At 38.2% G+C, this 23947-nt stretch overlaps 1 protein-coding gene across 1 annotated transcript in view; it reads left to right on the top strand.

Moving 5' to 3' along the window:
- The window catches only part of MAP2K1 (mitogen-activated protein kinase kinase 1), a gene marked incomplete at both ends in the record, with an annotated part of 37541 nt that overhangs the window by 11210 nt on the left and 2384 nt on the right, over positions 1-23947 (top strand). The window contains 7 exons of the mRNA XM_082005094.1: positions 4768-4978; positions 7566-7712; positions 10769-10846; positions 11387-11438; positions 18937-19061; positions 21699-21906; positions 22398-22462. Of these exons, the coding sequence (XP_081861220.1) occupies positions 4768-4978; positions 7566-7712; positions 10769-10846; positions 11387-11438; positions 18937-19061; positions 21699-21906; positions 22398-22462 (886 nt within the window). The remainder of the gene's footprint in view (positions 1-4767; positions 4979-7565; positions 7713-10768; positions 10847-11386; positions 11439-18936; positions 19062-21698; positions 21907-22397; positions 22463-23947) is intronic.

The raw sequence follows: 23947 nt of genomic DNA, 5'->3' as shown, positions 1-23947 counted from the left end.
ACTTCCTACAGTGGTGCTGTCTGCTAGCAATGCAGCATATTTACCCATTTCTGCTAGCTGAGTAAGAATATATTTATTGATTGTCTTCTCTGAAATTACACTGTTTTCTTTAATAATTGGAGAAAACAGCATTGACCTCCCTGCAGCTTCATTCAGATGATCACATTACAAAACCTGGATTCTTTCCTTGGTGTGGTATGTTTAGTGTGTGCTAGACTTTAAAACTGATAGCAATAAATTAAATGATAACCTATTGCTTTAGAGTAGTGCTTGGAACAGTGAAGCACTGAGGTGATGTGATGGTTTCCTGCTTTGATGGAACTCTGGCAAAGGCATAGCACTTTGACAGTGAAAAAACAACTCCAAGACTGCAGCAGGTAATGGTGATGAATTTTAATAGGAATCTTTGTCTCTTAATAAAAATTTTTATATAAGGTTAAGTATCTACTAGTGCTCCTTCTGGAGGCAGACATTAGCACACTAACGTGCTGCTACTTTTAGCTGCCAAAGCTTCCTTAATGTTTTCATGGTGTCCCGGTGATTAACTGACTTAAGTATTCCCTCTTCTGTATTTCGTATGTGTCGGCTTAGTTTCATTTGTAAAAATTCATATGCAGTGATTTCCTTACCCACCTGTTTTTGTATGTGCTTTGCATGGCTGTGATGCTTTTTTATGGTGAGGATCCAGGTAACCACCATAGTGACTGGTTGGGGGATTGTATTCTTACAGTAGTTTGAGCTCAAAATTGAAACTACCGAAGTTCTGCCTCCTAGAAATGCTGAGAGTAGATTACCACCACCGATTTTGATGACACAAATACTCTTTTTATTTATTTATCTATTTACATTTGAAATTGATTAATAGTTAGTGCTTCAAGCAAAGGACCAGAATGGAAAAAAATCAGTTCTGTCCTGATGTCTGTCATTCAGTTATCGTAAAACTAACTGGAGATGTTACTTATAGTTACATTCTGAACGGTAGTTCTGAAAGTGCATTTATTGGGTTAATACCTTTCACAAAAAGTCTTCAGTTTAACTTACTTTACAGTTAGAGAATTGATCCTGAAAAATTCAAGTGAGATCCGAGAACTTCATTGCTGTTGGCTGTCTTGCATGTCACTGCAAGTAACAAAGGTTTTACCATTAGAGCTTGGAACATCCTGTGATTTTGCTGGTGGCCACGTTTTATTTGGAGAAACCTGATGTGCTGAGATTCATGGAACCAAGATTTTTTCCATTTATGAGAGCCTTTGGAATCTACTGAGTAGTAATTGAGCAAGGACCCCACCAATAATTTATACTTTCAAGCAAGAAAGTGTCTGTATTTTAAGTGAATGCTAAGTTTATTGAGATTGAAAGGAGCAGTGCTTAAAATAATAAAGATTTATACAGATGTACATTAGACTAACATAGATGTGATAAATACTATCCTAGCATTTTTTTTGTTACTAAAGCATCAGCATGACCGAGTGTTCTGTTTCATCACAGTAGCATTTTGTCTGCTCCAAGTCATGTGCTCAAGCATCTCTGTTCTCTCCAAACCCAGAAAACCCCTTCTGCTTGAGAGAAAAACGGAATAGTTTTCTTCAAAACAGAGCAAGAAAAGCCTTGTTGCATCCTGTTTCTGTGTCTCTAGTTTCTTTATTTTTCCAAATGAGCAGCCCTACTGCCTTCAGTAATCCCTAAAATGGCAGCAAGTTCCTTCTCAAAACTTTTAAATAAAGATAATTTGTTGCTGTGGCTTACTGGACCAGATTTTTCAAAGGAAACCGAAATTTCCTGTTAACATCAGGTTTTTTTGGAGGGGGGAAGAGTTTGGTTCCGTTTTGGCATTAATCCATATGCAGACTTTGGAGAGAGCTCAAGGTGTTGCTCGCTGAGCTCCTCTGAAAATCTGTCCCCATATATCAAAAGGGCATTTAATATTGAAATATTAGGTATAGGAGATTGATGTATTTGTATTTCAGAGATGTTTAATTTGAGTCACTAGAATTGTTGCTGTTATTTGGCTATTCCTTCAAATTCTGTTGTATACTCTAAATTGTCTTGGCTTCTTTTCAGAGAGAGATCCAGGCAGTGGATGCTGAGGTCTTGTCTAGGTGGTCCTGACTTCTTTAAAGCAGTGCTACAGAATAATAGGTCTGCCTCTGCAAAAGCTGCATCTAGCAAAACTGCCTCATTGATTTAATATGTTTTGTAGGCCATGTTTTCTGGGCAGTCATGATGTTGATATAAGCACAGGGTAAAATCATGTAAGAGGTGCTATGAAAAAGTTTATTTTTAATGACTGAACGTGAACTATAAAGTTGCTCTACTTCTAATATAAAGAAATACTTGAAGGGTACTAGCTTGATAAGTGGCCCCCAAAATACCAGGGGTGTATGTTCTCTATTTCTACTGGCTGTGTAAGGTTTTATAGAATAAAAAATAACATTGGGATTTTTTAGGAAGTACAGATTAATGTATTGCTCAAAAAAAGGCTGATTCCTTGTGTCTGTCAAGTGTGTGTAGAAAGCTTGCTGCTCAAGGCTGCTAGAAGAGTGAACCTCCTGAGCAAGCGAGCGACGTGTTCCCTGCCGCGCACGTCCCCGACCAGGGCACTTGCCTCCTTGCTGGCCGCGGGCAGCCTGACGTGGGGTGTATCGGAGCGCCGTGCTGGCAGGGTTTCTCAGTAGGTGTTCTCTGAAAAATGTGTGTGTTACATCTTCTCCCAACAGTAACCTGCTAGGGTAAAATCCAGAGCTTGCATCCAGCATTCGTTATTCTGGATCTTACTGTAGGAAAGGAAGGGGTGTTTAACTTTGGTCCCATTTTTATCTTGCATTCATAGTGTATGAATAGCTAGTTCAGCGGTGTTCTAGAAAAGACTCATATTACTTTGACTTCAGGCTGGCATTTGTTTGCTTTACTGGGCACACTTGAGGGGGGGGAACCCCAGTGATAAATTTGCTTTCTGTTTTGCATTTTAGAAATTACACTTCAAAAATTTCTCTTAATGGTTCATTTTTAAAACACAGTCTGTAGTCAGATTAAATTGAATGTTCCTAAAAGTCATGCTTATCTAAACAGGGAAATGTCTCATCGTGGATCCTCTAGGATATTTGTATGATTATATTTCAGTATGATTATACTGGCTATAAAGTGTGGTACGAGGACAGAAATAGGAGTATGTTTGTCTTTGTAGGACAGCCTGAAAGTGAAGTATCTGCACCAGAATGAAATTATTTTTATACTAAGATAGACACACTTATGGTACTGTAACTACAGTAGAATAAGTACACTGAAATACTATGAAAGGCTGTTCTGGTTTTGAGCAGCATTGCCAAATCACATTTGCTCAGGGTGTTTTGTGAAACTTGCTCACAAGTGTTGTGTGGTGATTTTATGCTTGAACTGTTAAAATGTCAAAATAACAAACTGCACAGAACTCACCTTTCCATCAAAGGTCTCCGTTCTATTTCCTCTGTTTAACTCTTCTAAGCACTATCACTTCCTAAGTTAGCTTAGCAATTGCATCCTGTCTAACATACTTAAACTGATAAATGAAGTAGGAGTGCGTCATTGCTTAAACTTTCAGAGTGATTGTGTAGTAAGGAAGAGCTGTGAATATTTATATTATTTTTATTTGCCTTGATTAAACCTCAGATCCAGGCAGGATAACAATCTTGGTTTGACTGTAAGTGCAGGCTCTCTAATGAATGAGGTGAGGGTTTCATCCTGTAAGTCTGTCTTTCAGTTGAGCCTGGGGGTTATTTGTTGTTGCTTCTTGGAGAATCAACCTTATATCTTTTCAACTGACCAGCACCTTACTGCGCATTCAGAGAATGTCCTTGTACAGCACGTTTTGAAAGCGGACATTTTATGAAGTGATGAATAGAAATAGTTTTCTTCATTGTTGGTGACTTTTTTTTTTAATGTGAAGTGGTTTAGGCTCTGAAGAAGTAGTTTCTGTTCGTCAAGTTTTTCATCCTAGCAACACTGTGTTCCCTGGGAATGTTGCATTAAATTTGGCTAAGCAAAACAGATATTTGCCGTTAAATATTTACTCTTGCTGCAGCTTACTGTTGCAGTTGGAAGCAGGAGATTTTTAAATAAGCTTTTAAGTTGTCATATTATTGCAATGAAGTGTTTTCATATGATCTGAAGTTAAGTTATTAAAAAAGAATCTTCCAGGGCAACTGAATTTCTGTCTGTAGTCCCAAATGTAACTACTGTTTAAAGTTTTTAAATGCATATTTGTTTGGCTGTGCTTGATAACTTTTTACTGATATCTCAATAAGAAGCTTCTGAGTGGATTATTAGGTATGTAGTTACGTGAAAATCAGTAGGTAAAACATTTAGACAAACTCTGTAGGAGATTACAAAGTGATCCTTGAAAATGCAAAACTGAAAATAGTGTGATGTGCTGTGATTCATGAGATCTCTGATCAGAACTGCTGAGTCATTAAGCCACTCCTGTAGGTAGTGAAACTTAACATGCATGAATTTGGACAGAACTGCAAGGATGGGCGAACTGGGTATCATCTGTTTGTGTTTGTCATTGTTTTATCTGGAATAAAACACTGTTTACTTAAATCGCAGTTCCAATAATAACATGTGTCTCATGGGGATGACTGTACAAGTTGGGTCCTTCTAGATAATGTATGTAGGCGCAAAAATGCGGTGGATTTAATCTCTGGCCTCAATGATCTATTGCTCTTCTTCTTGCAACATTGCTGGGTAAGCTCACACAGCTGCTTAATCATCTGTTCTTTCTCTGTTGTACAGGACAAATTTGGAAGCACTTCAGAAGAAGCTGGAAGAACTAGAGTTGGATGAACAGCAACGAAAACGCCTTGAAGCTTTCCTTACCCAGAAACAAAAAGTTGGAGAGCTGAAGGATGATGACTTTGAGAAGATCAGTGAGCTGGGAGCAGGAAATGGAGGTGTGGTCTTCAAAGTATCTCACAAGCCTTCTGGTCTCATAATGGCAAGAAAGGTGAGTGCCTCAAAAAGAGGAACTTAGGGATGATTTTTATTAAGGAGGTTGCCTCTGATGAAATACAGTGACTTTATTTAGAGAAATAAGTGGTGTTGACACACCAAAAAAAGTCTTGTCTAACGCCAACTTTCAGTGAAGTTGATGTGTTTCAACAAATGGGAAAGGTTGCACATGCTTATCCTAAACTTTCCAGTTTTTTAGAAATAGTGTTCCATGTGTTAGTAATGAAAGGATAGGCATTAATTCCCCCTTCTTGCATATTTTTTTCTATCTTGACAAGTACGATCTTTTCAGGTGGGTATATACCTTTCAAAGAAAACGTGGTAGCCTCAGTAATCAATAGAAGGCCTAAAAGAAGTTACTGAAAGGTATAAATTGGGCAACAGTGACAATATGCCGTATTCTGGGCCATAAGTTTAGAGGAGTGGAAAAGATATCACCTGTCCTAAGATCTTCCTTCACAGTTGCAGACCAGAAAAGGGCTTCTGGATGATACTGGAAAAAACGATGACTCAAAAAACTGAGAGTGAGGGAATACATTGGAATACAGTGACATCTCCTGTTTTATAGCTTCATCATGGGGTGCAGGTGGCTTCTGTGCAAAAAAGGTACTTGTCCTTCTGGCAAGAGTATTTTTCAGTGATTCAGCTTTATGCTTTGCAACCAATAGCAGTTGTGACCAAGTTTGTAAGAGAACTGAGATTTTTTTTTTTTTTAAATGGAACTAGCTTGATGTTTTAATTCTCATTTTGTTTTTGTGAGGAGCTTTCACTTTCTCTCAGTATCGCTGGCAAGCAAATACAGTAAGGGAAATGCACCTGTGATAATACCTGATTATTTCTGTTTGGGTACCTCGTTCCTCTTTCCAGTGCGAAGTTCCTTGTGCAGGTGGCACTTGTTCTGAGGCAGTGGTCAGGACATATGCCACTACTGCAGTGGGTGGGATGGCAGGCAGGCTGCAGTAGTTCATGGGGAAACATAGACTTTGAGAAGGGTGAAACACAGGTGACACTCAAATCTCATATCCCATTATTACACTACCCTGAAAACTTCAATTTTTTTTTAAATTGAGAAGTTGAAAGACTTCAGGTACTGACTTAAGAGTAACCATGCTCAGTACACTGACAGTTTGGAGAGGAGCAAAGAAAAATGCCCACTTATGAGGTGTGAGAATTATGAAATACACAAATCACTGAGGTTTCCTTGAACTAAATCAATTTAATTGATTTTTTTTTTTACCTACTGTGGGTTTAATAGGAAGTTTTGTTCCAATTCATTAATATTTGATGCAACTGAGATGTTTTCTGAACTGCAGTTTCTCTTTCATACATTGACTAAAATTTGATTTCCATAATGTCTCTTAACCTTCACTTTCACAAAAGAAATACACTTCTTATTTTGTATGAGATAAACAGTCTAGTGGAACAAAGTATTTTCTGTAGTCTCCCCCTTATATTTAGATTCAGTTTGGAGTTATTAATTTGAGGTTCAGTTCATTTCTTCCACTAATGCTTTACAAATACCTGTGCAGATATTTTTCAGCTGCTGCTTCTGAGTCAGTATGTCTTTGAGATATTTCCCTTAGACATTTTTTCATGGCTTGTCTTCAACATAAAGAGCTTCTGTTTCTGAACTATGCATAAAAAAAAAAGTGAAGAAAAAGTGCTGGAACAAGAAGTTTCTGATGGATAAGTATTTTGTGAAAAGAAGAGATGGAAATGCCACCTTTTGAATAATCTCTTATGCTGTAATGAGTATCTCAAAATAGTGTTACTGAAATTGAATGCGTTAGGGGTCTTTTTTGTTGTCCTTTTCAGTTGGGGAACTATACAGTCTTTTCTGTCTTGTAATAAATGTTAGTTGAAAGTTTCTTTGGGCTGAATTTTGAATTGAAGGAAAAAATACATAAAGCTCATTTGGAATGTTGCTGTTACTCCTGTAGCTTTCAAATATGAAAATAGTATCCTCTTAAAAAAAAAAAGTCACATTGGTGAGCTTTCTGCATAACTGTCTGGACTTCCTTGTAATTTTTTGTAATCCCATGAAATGATGCTACTGATTTATTATTAAATTTTAAAAATCAGTGTCCTACATGTTACTTACAATGTCAGTGGTTTTAATAGATTATGCTTTAATAGCTGTCAGTCACTAACACCTAGAATAGGAATTTTTGGCTATTTTTAACAGGAAATTGTTAAAGGGGTTTGGAGGCAGAATGCTTGGGTGACATGGAGAACATCTGTTGGTTTATGTAATACAGTTTATTTTAGGGATAACTACTTCACTTTTTTTTCTCTAAACCTAGTATCTTTCATGGGTGCTGATGTTCTCTCGTGCTGTGTGGTAGTGTTTCCCCTTTTCTCGCTAAGAAAATAAGGATGGATTATTTTACAGTTAAGTCATAGAATGATTTTGGTTGGAAGCAGCCTCAGGTAGTCCAACCTCCTCAAAGCAGTTGGGTGCAAGATCAGAGCAGGCTGCTCAGGCCTTATCCAGCCAGGTATTGAAAACCTTTCTAAACAACCTGCTCCTTCGGAATGGCACTCTGCCACTAAGGAAGTACTGAGAGTGGATTATTTTACAGTTAATTCATCTAGAGATCAAGCCGGCTATTCGAAACCAGATCATTCGTGAGCTGCAAGTTCTACACGAGTGCAACTCTCCATACATAGTGGGGTTTTATGGAGCTTTTTACAGTGATGGAGAAATCAGCATTTGCATGGAACATATGGTAAGTACATATCAATCTGTCTTGGCTTGAGATTATTTACAGACCATTAATGCAAAACCTGAGTGTCAACAGGACTTAACAAAACAGACCTTCCTGTATGAATGAAGAATCAAATAGTGTGTTTCAGATTTACTCTGCAAATCTGGAGTTCGCATTGATGTGATCTGTTTTACCCCCTTCTCCAGTATCTGTTCTTCTGTAGAAGTCTAAGCTGTACAAATGTAGCCTCCCAATTGCTGCTTCTTTTATCCATGGTCCTTTTTATTTTGTTTAAACATATTAACCCAATTCTACTACTTAAACACTTGTTCTGATTTGGGTTTAGTTTTGTTTTTATGCAGAATGGACCAGATCACCCTGATAGTACAGCTGTGTAGTCCTTAGCAGCTATGATAATGAGAATCTAGTTTATTGTTTACATGAACACATATTTTGTCTCCTTTTTTCCCCCCCCAGTTTTACAGAAAACACAATCATAAAGAATAGTACACAGGAAGTGAACAAGCCAAGAAAGATCTTTTGCAACATTTTTAATGCCAAAAATATTTTTAACTGTGTTTCATTTTAATAGAAAAGTACACATTCTTCTTGACATCTGTTTGCCTTTCTCTAACCATATGGAATCAAACGCTAAAAGTAAATTTTCTGTAACAGGTCCATCACATTTTTTACTTTGCTTGCTTAGTAGAGGACACTTTTAACAATATGAAATACAGCAAATCTAAAGACCTTTTTACTGTTTCCCTGACAAAACTGTTTCTTTGGAGAGAAATCTTATTTTTTCTGGAAAGTACGTGTGACTGTTTTAATGCTTCTCTGGTCTTCTCTTACGGAAATTTTTAGAAGTCGATGGTTGCCTAGGAACGAGTGATCATGATCCAGTTGTTAAGCATATACTAGCTGGATAGGTGTGCATACCCCAAAATACAAATGGCTATTGGGAATTGTAAAGAAGGTAGTTTCTCAAAATTGAAAACAACATCTGCAATTGCAAAAAGTGTGCATGTTGACACATGCTAAAGGAGAGATGGCAGTGGTATATAATTATGTGTAGAAATAAAAGGCCTGAAGAATCTCTATTCATTTATCAATGAGAAAATTAACAGGAGGGATCAGGGTCTGTAAATTCCTAAACAGGCAATGACATCTCTGACAGTAGACATCTCTTCAATTTAAAAAATGGCAGTATGAAATCTGGTGTTTCTGTGCTGAATCTGATCTAAGTCAGAATAGATACCAGATATTACATGTAGGACAATTCATCAATAAGATACGAAATAGAAAGAGAAGGTGGATTCCTTAAATTGTAGTCTTAAGCCATTAAGCTGTTGGCTTAATGTGGATCATTAGGTGGAAGTTTTTGGTCTCCTTTTTGATAAAAGATGAGATGAGAATCTCGTTTGTCTTTTTTTGTGCATGTCTTTCAGTTATGCCAGTCGAAATTCTTATCTTTGGCAGTGAGTTACGAAATTAAGTATGAATATGAACAAAAAGTTGGAGGTGGAAAAGGCATGGAACTTCAAGATTTGAGTGTTTTATATTTTTAGGTACATAAATTCAAAATCAATGCATAACTTTTGCTTAGCAGCAGGTATTTAACAGGTAGAAGGATTGGAGTCTGCTCCTGAAAGATGCTGAAGGTTGCAGCCAACACTAGGCAATTGAATGGTATTCAGCCTCTTCCAGGAGTGGAGGTAGTTCTCGGGGAGGGGAAAAACAAATTTTTTTTTCCTGTATATCTTTGTTAATAGACCAGTGTCTGAGCAGAGACAGCTGTCCAGAAATGCAAACTGGTTATACAAGATAATTATATAGACATATTTTTTTGTTGGTGTATTTTTAATCAAGTGTGGTGTATGTGGGTGTGTTTTACAAAAATACATGATCACATAAGTATTTATATACTTCTCATAGGAGTTTTAGATTTTAGTCTTAAAATAATAAACCTTTGCGTTCTATCTGTTCTCTTTACATGTATAAATGGTGATGAAAACTTCCAAAGGATAGGTTAAGGCAGAAGGCAATTACTTTTCTCAAGTTGGATTTTTGTCTTGAGTACTGGGAGATATCAAATCCTGATCTGAACAAGAGGATATTGTTTTTTAATTTGAGAAATAACTTCCTAATTTCTACTTTGATTATATATTCTCTATTCTAGAGAATCTAGAACTTATGTGCAAGCCTATTGTTGAATCAGTTGCTAAAAATAAATGGGATTTCTTCGCAGTTTTCCATCTCAAAAGCTCTTAGCAACAGTGGAATATATTTGACTTTGGGGGTGTGTGTGTGCATGCATTCAATTTATTTAACCTAATAAGATTAGCAAGACTGTTACCATGAAACTTCAAAAACATTTCTTCCTATTTTGGTTCTTTGAGAGCCATGCCAAATCAACCCTCCATCCTTGGAAGTTGACAGTCACCTCAGATACGCAGAACTGAGGCCAACTTTCTCTGTTTAGGATCTCCTCTGGGAGATGAGGGGAGCAGGGATCTGGGTTTAATTATCATCATGGGGTGCCCCCAGCACACATTATATTCAGGAAGAGAATTCTGTCTTTTCCAGTGTGACAGCTTTTCATCCCCATAATCGGGAACATAAAATCTTCTGTGCTGCTTCAATCCTCCTCAATCTGTCATTGGAGTGGGAGAGAGTACCATGGGATGGCTGTGACAAGAAAAAAATACATGTTATTGCATTGGACAGAAACTTACAGAAATCTGTAAAATTCCTAATGCTTGGTCAACAGCTGTTTACGGACAGTACTTCCTTAACAAGAGCCAAACCATGGAAATGCTAGCATGGAAGACCACTGTGTGAAGTGTTTATTTGAGTGGATGTTGTTACTGACTAAATGTTTGTTTAAAAATAAACATAAAATTGACTGATTCCTATTGGGAATGATTTTTTTTCCAGATATGCACCATAACAATGTTAAATCAAACATGCAAAGCAGTGTTTTTTTCTCACCAAATTCAGGCTTCAGACTACAGTCCTGTTTAAAATGTTTTAGAATAATTTGATTAAAACTTGACTATTGACATATTTGTTACTAGGATGGTGGCTCCTTGGATCAAGTACTGAAAAAGGCTGGAAGAATTCCAGAGCAGATACTGGGCAAAGTCAGCATTGCGGTAAGTGTGTTCATAGCTCTCCAAGGATGGAAGTGGGTACATTAGTGTCTCGGTGTGGTAATGCCAGATCCAGGAAGCTGCCACTTGAGGACTGAAGGATGTGGGGGAGAGGAATTTTAGCAGATTAAGTATGCTGCTTTCTTTTAAAAAAGCAGTCTTTATACATGTCATTGTTTGGTAGCTCAAGGCATTGGAATGAGTAACATGTTCGATTGTTTGCTTTGATTTTCTGCTTTTGTATCAGCTGATGCTTCTGGATAAGAACATAATTAACATTTCATTAAAAAATTTTGAATGTTCCCTTTTCATACCTATTGTACAACAAGCTCTCTATGCAAAACTTCCGGTAAGGGGTTGGTTGACTCTGTTCTTCTAGTCTGAGCTGGAGGTACAAATTTAAAAAAACTCCTGATTTGAAGTGATTACATTTTGGGATTTCTGTTATGGAAAGAATTCAGTTGGAATTCTTGTATAGACAAAGGATGCAATTATCTCTTCTGTTTCATAAATTAATTTTTTTTTTCTTTTACTTGCCTGTAGGTAATAAAAGGACTCACATATCTGCGAGAAAAGCATAAAATAATGCACAGAGGTGAGAAAATTTTACATTGTAACTTTTCTTGAATACCATTTTTATTCAGACTGAAATACGTGCTTTTTCTATGATTAGTTCTTTATAGTTCAATGACTTTGCTTCAGAGGGTTTTTCTTTGGTAGTGGAAGGCAAACTTTCAAAATTCAAATCTCTTACTATGGTTGTCATCCATCTTCAACTTCTGCTATCTTACTGCTGTTTATCCGGGCTTCTAATTGATGCTTAAACCTGGTATACCTATATGTGCACACAGAATTTCTGTCTGTGTTTGGAACTGCTTGCTGCCAGAGTGACTTGGCCGGTTGGGAGTATGTGCCTGAGCTGGGAACCTTACCTTGAGACCAGAAGTACTCCCTTTGCGCTGAAGATAGCACTACGTTGAAGGACCTGAGTGATTCTGTGTCTACTTCCCTTAAATGCTGAATAAGTCCTCCTGCATTTTCTGGGAAGAGAACACTTTTTCAACACAAAAAGCATGTGATAAACTTCTAGGTAAACAGACAGGTACAGAAGCAGAGGCTGAGTCTTGGACAGTGGAATGCACTGAAGAAGCTCTCACGCATTCCTACGTGCAGCAGTGGCACTTGGGCCAGGTTAACTATCGTCTAGTGTAGCTGCAGTGAAGATAGAACCTGTTTAGTACAGTTCTGGGCAGTATCTTTCTTAGAAATGTCAGCACTTCAAATGAGGCAACGTGTATGGAGGTAAGTTCTTTATGTAGTTTCCATTCCTGTACTCAGTTAAGAGAGAAAGAGAAGCAAAAGGCAGTTAAGATACCTATAAATGGGGTTTAGTAATGGCATAACTAACTATGAAGAAAACTGTATTAAAAAGCATTGTCCCGCTGTATCTCTTTCTTCATTGCAACCGCTAGTCTTTGTTACTAACAGATCTGAGTGTCACCACAAGATCTTTGGAGAGATTCACAATTAAAACTTCCGACCTAAAATTAATTTGACAGTTCAACACTATTGCCATTAAAACTTGTCAAAGAAAGTCACTATTTCTACCAGCTGTCTTACATTCACGTGCTATTTGTAGACATCTATCATGCAGAATTGCATCTTTTTTATACTCAAATGATTTTAAAAACATGGTGAAGCTGCGTAAAATCAGTGTTGCTTCTGCACTCCTGGGGTCTTCAGTTACTTTACTGTAAAATAAATGCACTTCCTTATTTTCAGCTTATTTGCCTCTTTTTAAAATCCAGCTCTTTCATTAATCTGTTGCGTTGTTCCGTTAAACAAAAGTGACACTTGATATGGTAAAGTAATAAATTCTTTTATTCCTGATGTGAGTGTACATTGAAGACTGGAGATGGAGCATTTCATGTTTTTGTTTGAATGGCACTAATCATTATATATACTGCCTGATCACTGCAAACCATGCCAGCTGTTCAGTGAGTTTTGTACCATGTGAGATCAATCTTCCAATTATAAAAATATTTTCATCAGGAACTAATATGTGTCTGAGCTTATATTTGTTGGCCAGACCAAAAAGAGTAATTAGCAATCCTAGCTCATACAATCTGTTGTAGGATCACTTTACACATGAACACAGTGTTCATGACACGTTTATGTTTTGGGTTTTTTAAACAATCAGATATAGCTCTCCTGGTGAAAGGAGGTAGCCTCTGTAAAGATTTTTTGATGGTAGTTGCAAAGTCATTTGTCTCTGTTCAGAGCATAAGGGAGACTCCTGGGAAAGAGATCATCTTGTTTTAGGGCATACTGGAAGAGTGACAGTTGTATCTTGTGGTTCTCAGTTCAGCCACAGTAGTGGTTTTTGTTACCATGTTGGTTGCTTGGGGTGTTTTTTTTAGGTTGTTCTTGCTTAACTGGCTGCTGAGACAGCAATTTTTAATTTTTCAGTTTTACAATCTGTAAATCTGATAAACCCAAAATGAAGCCCTTCGGATCCTGTTTAAGTGAAGCCTAACCTCACAGTATTGGCTACATGAGAGATTGCACTTTAAGTGCATGGACCAGCAAAAGTTCCTCTTTCTCTTCTACATTGCTTCCACTGTTACACTGCAGGGCACATTCAGTCCAGTAAAATTCCATGTACAAATTGTGATTTTTATTTTTTAGCTCAGTTTTCATGCGGTGTGCTCTGATTACATTGGGGATGCTTGACCTTGTACGCTTTTTGCAGAAACTCTCATTGAAACGCGTGATGTCTGAAGTGGGAGCTAAAATGATCTTTTGGAAGTTGATCATGGCTAGTGCTAGCAGCTAAAAAGAAAACCAGTCAGAACAGTGTTTCCAACTCTTGACATAGGGAGCCAAATTTTCTGGCTTCTGTCTTTGATATTCTTTACCAGTCTACCTGTAGGTTGCCCTTTACGCATTATTTGTAGACCCCCTGTGTGTAAGCTGGACCTCGTGTGAGCTGGCACGCTAGACTGAGCTGTTACAGCTTAGCCTCTTAGTTGAGGAGGGCCCTGATTCAGCTTCCTCCATGTCAGATCTATGAGCAAGGTGCTGTCCTCAGTGTGAAGTTCTCCTCTTCTGGAGGTTGACTGATGCTCAACTGCATACTGGCTGTACCATTGTGTGATTAAGGAGGGACTGGAAAGTGAAAGAAATGTAATACACAAAAAGTATGTAGACTAAAATGGTGTCAGTAGGGTTTAATGTTGTCAGAACATGCTTAGGTAATGCATGCCTGAATGTTAAACACGGCTTTAAAATACAAGAATACCAGTGTAAGTGTATTGACTTCTCTGGTATTTGACATATTAGATGCTTGGCCTTTTTGTAATTAACAACAAAAAAAGCATCTTACATTACAACTTCACTTTCTTTTCTGTTTCATGTCAAAAAAGCTTATTGCCTAACCAGCAAATAAACACACCATTCTCACTATTTTTGATTGGGGATTTTTTGATGCAATATAATGCTGAAAACAAAGATGGGGGTGGGGGATGGAGGCCGGGGGGTAGGCAGAATCTGTGTGTAGAATCTTGCCTTTGAAACTCACAGGCATCCAGCTTGTTTTTTGCATTATTGACTAGTCTCACCCATTAATGTAGATTTTATACCTCAACTGTTCATGTCACCGGGTTTTTTTGCACTGTATATAAATCTGGGGAAAAAAATCAGTTTAAATCAAGTGTTCAGGAACTTCATGTAGATGAATGCTTTCTTTGTTTAGTTTTTAGTGTTCTAATGAACTGTTCAATAGACTAAGTGCTTACAGAGCAGTTAAAGAAGACCTAATTTTCTTGGGCTGTGCAACCTCATCAAAGTACTATTTTTGAAATAAGAGATTGAGCATTCTCTTTGGGTAGAGGGTGGTGAAGGTGTATCTGTTGCAATTGATGGCAGTTGAGGATGGTTAGTGCAACTGTGATTTTTGGTGTGATTGTGGGGCAGTAAAACAAACGACTTGCAACATCACCATAGGGCAGAAGTCCATGGGAGTGTCTTCCAGGGTAAGGATTCTACAAGATGTTAATTTTTCCATAATGGTCAGCAGAAGCTAGTACGCAGCATTCTGAAGCAGGAGACTGCTGTTAGACAAATAATGATGCTGATCTGAAAGAAAAGAATAAAAAATAAATCGGTAAAACTTGTTAGTGACGCAGTGATGGATATAAAGAACTACAAAATGGAATATGGTAGCTGCTCAACATGACGTTTAGCTTAAAGTGGTCCCATGCACAGATGTATCCTGGACTAACTGTGACCTCTGAGGAAAAGTATTTGCTTGTCATTACAGACAGCTCAAGGAAGAAATCATTAGGGCTTATTAAGGGAAGGAATGGAAAATGGTCTCTTTTATAGAGCGTTAGCTCATCTGGTGTGCTGTGCTTTGTTTTGGTCCTCTCTGAAAAGACATGATGGAAATTGTAAAACTTCTGAAAGACAAACTAGTGGGATACGAAGCGGGCACAGGAGAGGAAGGGGGCAGGGAGCCTGACTGTGGTAGATATTTTCATAATATCGCCTGTTCTGTTAAATATAACTTTCCCTGTTACAAATAGCTTTAGAAAATGCTACTTCTATGGTCCTATTTACCTTTGTGGTTAATACCAGAAGGCACTAAATGACAAGGAAAGAAATGTCCTGTAACTAATTACAAATTATATTGTTGCAGATTATTAAGACACACACAAACATGTTTTGCTGTGTTTTTGTCTCTGGATGAATAAAAATCCTGTAAGTTAATCGGACCATAATTTTAGTTCTCGAGCACAACCTGAGCGGGTAATTCTCTGGAAAGTCTCCTTTTGCATGGAAGGAGCTTTGTGAGATTTCTGAACTCCAGTGGCCCCCAGCAGCTCCAGGGTATGAGGTACCACACAGCAGGGATGCTGCCAACGGTCTGTCCTTGTGCATTAGTTCCTGGAGTATCCTCAGGAGAGCCTGCCTTGGGAAACTGAAAGTGATTGGAAGGTACCAGTAATGTGCCGCAAGACAAATATGTTCTCGAGTGTCTGGCTACTCAACTCCTGTACATCAGAAATTCTTGCCTGATGGTGTTAGAGAACGTCCAGGGCCACCTTTCAGAATGAACTGGGTTTGTGCCGGGTGGGAGGTCGGGGCTCAAGCAGAGGCGGCATATCTCTTGCAGAGATTTCCAGGATGTCTTGTAAATTCTTTATATTAACTAGCTCCCTTTTCATCAGTGTCTGTATGCATCCCTCTGGACTGGCTAAGGACTTCTCTAGAATTGAACAGCTCTGTTTCTGGGTTGTCTGGGTTGATGTACAAAATGTCCTTTCATTTTCTTTAAAACTGAAATACTTCACTTGCGTTAACATACTTGGTCATCTTTTCTAGATTTGTCCGTTTCTTGCAAGTTACAGCATACATTCTGAAGGATGCCTTGGCATTCCTGTTCCATTTGGCAAAATGAATCTCTGGTTTCCAGAGAAACTGCTTAAGTGCTCAGACACTCTGGAGTTAAAATAGCATAGTGTGCTACATTTAGAGGGGTGGAAAGACAGCAGTGTTCCAAACATCACACTCTGCTCACACTGGGCGCCTTGCGAGGAAAATGAAAATGTGCAGGGGGAAGCAAGCTTTATATAAAACTCCGGTGAGGAGTCATGTGCTATTGTGAGAGGCACAGTGTGGCATTATCAGCTGGAGAAATGCTGAAGGTAAAAGTGAAGTCTTCAAAAGACCAGGTGGATTCGGGAGCATGTAAGATACAAAGAGAATGTCATTTTGTTCACTGACAGTGGAATGCTAATGTTATTTTTTTGCCATTTAATTATGAACATGAAGTATTCATGAGCTGCGGAGATAAGCGAGGATTTATGCCTTTGTTCTGAATTGAACTAGTAGATGTGCATGGATAAGCAGTACAAATCTAAAGGCCGTATCTATAATTTGTTCAGGCTCTGCAGTGCTTCCAGCATAGTTTGCTTCCAGTATATTTTTGCAAACACTTTTTTTCCACCTCACTTTCACACAGAACTTCAGGTGCAGATTCCTGTGTAGCTGGGAATCGAATCTCTGCTGCCTGCTTCACTGCACTAACATCTGCCTGGTTTTGGGGTTTGTTTGGGTTGGGCTTGTATCCTGCCGGAATTTTGAACTGGTAGGTCAAGCTCCTAGACTGGATTCTTCCTTTTCCTTGTGAAGTGTACTTGTGGTGAATTCCTACAAGTAGTCAAAACTTGCACAGAGGAGGTAAACTTGCAGAAGGCTCAGCTGTCTGCCCAGAAGGCCTCTGAAATCTCTCTTTACTGAAGTCCTGCTGCGAGTTCACCAGCGTGCAGCGTTCTGTTTCCTGCCTGTTAACAGCTCCACGAACTGCCCGGTGCCTCTGCTGCTCTTACAGATCTATTGAGGAAGGCAATATTTATAAACCACTTACTTTCGTAGGGGTAGGGAATTGAAAGTAGTACACAGAAAATACTTGCCCATATTCTTCCCCCCCAATAAGGAGGAAGACTGTACCTGGCAAAAGCGGCTGGGATTTTCTTTTTTGCAGTAGAAGGAAGATGTACGCAGGCACGACTTGCTCTGTTAAGAGCAGGGAGTAGTATGTGTTGGATCGCTCTCCGGATTTTCTACAGGCTCCAAGCGAAGTGGACAAGCTATAGGCTTGCTGTCCTGTAGCTGAGCCTAGAAGAACTTGTGTATACACAAATCGTCACAAAACACTGTTCCCGGTGTGCCTGGCCAGTTCCAGTTACCTAGAAAGGTGATGTCAGGAACCAGAAACTGTAGCCACCATTTCCAAAAGTAGATAACTTTATTCAAGCTTTGTTTTGTTCTTTAAAAGGGTTCTGGGGGGAAAAACGGCTAAAAAAAGAGTTTTGTCTTCATTTCCAATCCCCATGGATCTTGCTCAGTGGGGCATAACCTTCTGTATGGAGATCTCTTTCCAGTGACATTCTGTTGAAATTGCAAGCCGAGGTCAGTTCCTCAGTCACTGAAACAAAAGCTACTTGCAAGATATTTGTGTTTAAAAGTGAAAAGCAAATGAAAATGTTACAGACTTTTATAGACTTCTGGATCTGCTCTTGAATAGCAGAGTCTAAGTGAAATTTTGATAGGCTGAGCTGATCTCTTTCTTCAAAGTCAATTTATAGCACCTTTTTTCTGCAGCATTTCTTTGCAAATGTGTGCTGTTAACTTATCTCAATAATGCATTGGTAATGACAAGCTGAGCAGCAAGAAAAACTTTACAGCTATAAGAGAAATACTATACTACTGTTCTTTGTACCTTTGCATTCACAAATAGCTGTTATTAGTTGCTTAGCTACCAGTGACCCTTATTAAATTTCCATTTAGAAAAAAAAAATGATGAATTCAAAATCATGAGGGGGTTTTATCACAGGTAAAAAATCTCCAAGTATTTTAAATGCAGCATTTCAACAATAAGATAATTATTTTTCTAGAGCTTTTTTGAAGAAAAAAACAAACGAAACCACCCCTCCCCCCAGAAAAAAAACACCCAAAAAACCCCAACAAACAAAAGCCAGAACAGCAAGAACACGCTCAAGACCTGTTTTGCTATAGGGTGATTTATGTTTCAGTACATATGAAGGCTAAGTTAGGGATGATGGTGTGGCTGCTGTGGTTCATTGACCTTTGTGAAATAAATATGTAGGTTCTCTGTATTGATTATTTATAGGCAAAAGAGCATCATTAAAGAGGAGTTATGCTGACATAACGCTTTCAAATTTCTCTCAAATGTTAGTCATTGCAAGGATGTAGATACCCAAACTTAATACTTGAAAGCCAAGAAACAGGGTGAAATTGAAACTTACAACTTAACAGCCTTTTTACAGTTGTAATTAAAAAAAAATATTTTTGCTTATCGGTATTTAAATGGAGAGCCTGTGAAATGGGCCTGGGTAGGGAACCAAGTATCTTCTCTGAGTGTTGCCAGAGAAGCGATTGAGCTGTGTCATAGTTAGAAGGGAAACAAAGGGGGGCACATGGTAATTTTCACCTTTCATGTTACTTTCATTGTCAAATTTCCCATTTTATCTATTATAAATATAAATCATCCATTCATTTTTTTCCAGATGTTAAACCATCTAACATTTTGGTAAACTCTAGAGGTGAAATCAAGCTTTGTGATTTTGGTGTCAGTGGACAACTGATAGATTCTATGGCAAACTCGTTTGTTGGCACACGCTCCTACATGTCTGTAAGTACAGATTTTATAGCTTTGGGTTTACTATACAGAATGGTGGAGTTATCACAGTTCCAGAAATGAAACAAGAAACCAACTATTGCCATTACTACTGCTGCTCATAGTTCAGTGCTTCTTGCATTCCAGGAATATTCCAGTATCATAGCAGATTGTGTGTGTGGAGAAAGACTGTTGCAAGAAAAGCCACACAACTTGGAATATTTTATAATGCTACAGAAGAGATGCAGCTGCGTCTACTTTGCAGAATCCAATTGGTTAATGCATTTGGGTTTTGTATACATGTACCTCAAAAAAAGCCCAGTATTTATAGTTTGCTTTCTTTATGAAGTGTGGTTCTCTTTCCACTCTGGCATTTTGCTGCCGTGACTTACGTAGGCGAGCTGCTGCCTTGCTAGGGATTCTGTTGTGACTGCTGGGATCCCAGCAGGGCTGCAGCAACAAGAGAAACCTTGGGAGTGGCTGGTGTGGGCAAGGCCATAGTTAATGGAAATAACGGATCTCTTATTTTAAGGTACTCGCGTTGTTCAGCATACAACCACTTAACTCATACAGTCAGGGTGTTGGGAGATTCTGCTGTAGGACTGAAACTGTGTGGGCTTAGACTTAAAGGAAAAAAAGCTTCTGCTCAGCATGGGACCTGCATTTCAACATCAAAGACACTATTCTTTTTTGTCATTTAATATTGGTAACATACTTGAAAAATAACTGTGGCTTATGTTCCCAGATACATCTAGGGGCTCTTGCTAATTAGCAAAAAAAAATTCACACCTCCATCTCTCCTGGGCCCTTGACATAGTTACTGCTGGCTTTCCCTTTTATTTCTAGTAGAAGGAATGAGAGCAAGTGCTGTCTGCCTTCAGTTTTCTTCAATTTATTGTTTCTACAGACAAAGATTTAGCTTTGCTCTCTGTTGCTGTATGTCACAGACCAAGCCATGACGGTGATTCTGTTTATTTTTGTTGATAGTATTTGAAGTACCTTTTCTTGCAGTATCTCCCTTAGCGTACTTTTTCAAATAACAGCTAGAGAATTGTTAACATGCCAGACATCATCCTGTTCTACCATATGAAGGTGTGTACAATCAACAATGCTTAACTTGAACATATTTTCTAGATTTTTATTATTTTTGTATAACTAGTACTCTGTGTGTTTCCTTCTTTTTCTCTCACTTCTTCCTTTACACTTACATTTTATTAAGATCTACTGTGTAGCTTCATTTTTGGGTATCTTTATCCATTGTCCAGCAATCGTGTAGTTTATACAAATGGCTTTGGAAGGCACTGAGGTGGGACACTGGAGAAAGCTGAAACATAATCTCAATAAATGCTGCAAGACTAATTTAACAAAACTATTGCCCGTTATGGCAGAGGGAAGAGACTTTACAATAATACTGCGTTCTTCTGTTCTATGAGAATAAGCTTCAAACTACATCTATATTTTTCCAAAACATGCATATAGTCAAGGAAGAATCTGCACCATTTTGGTAAAAAAGGAGCTTGATTTTAAAAAGAGAACAGAAAAGCAAAGTGAACTTTTTCTTTGAGGAGTCTTAGTAAAAATGGATCCAAGGATGATGTAGATCGATGTATTAAAAATTGCAGTAACCATATCCAGCACGCAGCATAGTACTGATAAAGCAAGTGCAAAAACGAGGCAAAAGGAGTTAGTTAAGGACTAATCTTATGTTTTAGTTTTTTAGGCAGAACCAGAAGATGTGTATACTGATCAAAAGTGACGATCTTTGGAGCAATGTGACTGGAATATCCTGATAACTGTTTTAATCATGATTCAACTGACCAAAAAATCCCGTATCTAAATCTCTCTCCAGTGTTCGAGTCTCCTAAAAAAACAATACAAAATATATTTTTAGCTGAGTGTCTTACCTGCATGCATTTTTGTAATACTTACATTAGCATGTACATAAAATCTATCCAGAATTTTTGTTAGTGTTTGTCTCTATGTAAGTTTTTTCTTGATAAAAATTTAAGCCCATTGCATTTTTGTTTGTCAGGCCCTAATGCACGAGTGGTTAAGCTGGCAGAACACATGTCTATATATATTTTTTCAATCATTATACCTCCAGGAGAGGTCTGTTCCCTGTGTAATACTTTATCATTCAATTTGTACGTTGCATTTTATTATAATTCCAGTGGATTATAGAGCTCAACAGTTTACTTAGAAATTATTTGAATATGGATCTAAAGCTGCAGTATGCATGTATATAATAATCCTTGTATAAGCGCACTTCTGCTATAGGGTGGTATCTATATATAGAATGGTAGAGGTGAACCTTTAGTTGCCCATATTAGTTGTTCTTCCTTGTTCTTTAATTATCCCATCATTATTCATAGTTGCAACATTTCGATATTATGCTAAAGTAGTAAAACAGCAACATAATAGCATTGTTTTTAAGAAGTCTCAAAGCTATTTGCAGTGGTGGCATGCAATGGTTGTGGAACTTCTAGAACTCCAAGTGAGATATTTAAAGAAAAAGATCAACAAGTCACTCATTGGAACGTGTCATACTAATAAGTTGGGGTTTCATCCCTCATTTTATCCAGGCTATTGTGGAATGCAGGTTTTTTTTTTCTTTCTTGTTACAATACAGTCTCCCCTTCCTTTTTTTTGTAGCCGGAAAGACTACAGGGAACCCACTATTCAGTGCAATCAGATATATGGAGTATGGGGTTGTCACTGGTGGAAATGGCCATTGGCAGATACCCAATTCCTCCTCCTGATGCAAAGGAGCTTGAGTTAATGTTCGGCTGCCCAGTAGAGGGAGATTCTCCTGTCACCGAGACCTCACCCAGGCAAAGAACACCTGGTCGACCCATGAGCTGTAAGTTACCACAGTCTGTTAAATTCTTTTCTAACACCCTTTTCTGTCACCTTAAAGGTCTTCCTTACCCAATATTGATCTGCATAGTGTGTCTTTAAGCTTTAAAAAAATCAGGGTTGTATTGGGCACCTGTCTCAGTCTCGCTATGAGGAGGTATCGGAGTTTGAGAATCAAGGAGCCCTTTGTTTATAACTGAGCTGTTCATGAGCACCATTAAGATCCTGTTCTGTTGATACGGTTCATCTCGTTAAGAGGCAATGCTGATCAAAGTACACTAGGATGATTCCCAGTGAAGTTAATGGTTTAGGCCAAGCCTAAAAACAATGTCTCCTTGCATGAAAGTATTACCCTGTTGCTGTTCCACTTTTATTTCCTATAAATCTACTGGGTGCCATGTAAGAATAAAGTGTGTGACTGTTAGCTTCTTAAAACACCCTTGCCACGGGAGGAGAGTAACACTGTTTTTTTCCCCTTCTGCAATTTCTTCTTAGCCTATGGACCAGACAGCAGACCCCCAATGGCAATCTTTGAACTTCTTGATTACATAGTCAATGAGGTAATCGGCTATTTGCACTTGTACTAATACAGTTGTACATTTTTAAAGCGTTCCAGAATTTGAGGGGGTGTGGGGCTAGTGTTAGGACGAGCCAGGTCTTCTGATCTTTTATTGCTGCAGTATGAGACACATCCTTGTTATGTGTGTTAGTTTGATTTTTAAATTTTTCCCAGGAAAATTTTAGTTCATATCTCTGTATCATTTAAGTAGGTTTATGGGTTTTCTAGCCTGGATAATGCAACCTGTTAGGACAGTTAATAGCAAACAGTATGACCTAGCATATACAAAATTTAATTTTTTTTAAATTTTTTAATTTAGTCTTATGAACAACCTCATTTATAACACTTTGTCAAATAGCTAAGCTACAGGGCTTGTTAATGGAGATCGGTATTTTAGAATTGACAGTCTTGTTTCCAATATTGTCACAAGTGCTATTGAAACTCATATGACTCTAACTGCTTGTGTCCTTCCACACAAAAAAAAGCATGCTCATGTTAGCTATCAGTTGTAACAGCTGGCTAACGTAACTGTTCCAGGTGAATGAAGTATAAAAATAGTGTCTGACACAGCTATTTTAAAAGCACAGTTGGTGTCTAGGTCCCTGCAAAGACTAGCATTGCTTATGCTACTGTACATGTACTGATAAACTGCTTCTGTTCCTCGTCTGCACAATTCTCCTCTCACATCACAAACCCATTTTGCATATTCTGTAACACTATTCCAAGAGTTAGCGCTGTTGTATTGGAGTTAGCATTGGATACTTGAGATACTATGGTCCTGCTCATGTAGCACCCTGAGGAGGTCAGTTTAAGCTGAAAAGCTGCAGTAGCTGGGAATTTGGCAAGATCGTCTCTGCCACCTCTGCTGTAGCGCAAGCAAGACTCAGCATGAGCTGCTATGTCCAACAAAGTTTTTACACCAGTGAGTAACTGAATGCAGGCCACGTCTCAACTCGTACATATAAGTAAGCTGAATGTAGGTGCTTGGAAGACCCATGGTGTAAGAATGAAAACTTAACTCTGATCCTGTAGCAAATGTCATGGAGGACAAGACAATAATATGCAGGTTTATACAATAACTCTTCTTTATCAGAATTCTTTTTGAATTCAGAATCTGAACAGACTCATTCCCTGGGACAGAATATTTGGATCAAAAGGATTATGGCACTAATGATGATCAGGGCATCTTCCCTTCCTCAAATGGAGATTAGTAGTAAGGAGAATAGTGAAATGCTAATTACTGCCAGCTGCTCTGAGCCTTCTTTAATGACAGCTCAAGGCTGTGTTAACACCATTCAGGTGTGTGTATAGAGGGGAAAAAAACCCTAAAACCAACAAACACCCCACACCATACTGAAATGCCTAAAATCCAGCAGCTGTAAGAGTAATAACGAAAATTTGTTAGTAATAAACTCAGCATCTTTATTTTTATAAATCATATGACAGCACATCCTTTTTTCACATGTGTGGAAGCTGAAGTCTGCCT

The sequence above is a fragment of the Phaethon aethereus genome (assembly GCF_964289735.1).
Source record: "Phaethon aethereus genome assembly, chromosome: 12".
Classification (NCBI taxonomy): domain Eukaryota; kingdom Metazoa; phylum Chordata; class Aves; order Phaethontiformes; family Phaethontidae; genus Phaethon; species Phaethon aethereus.
This window is presented reverse-complemented; position numbering and strand designations above follow the sequence as displayed.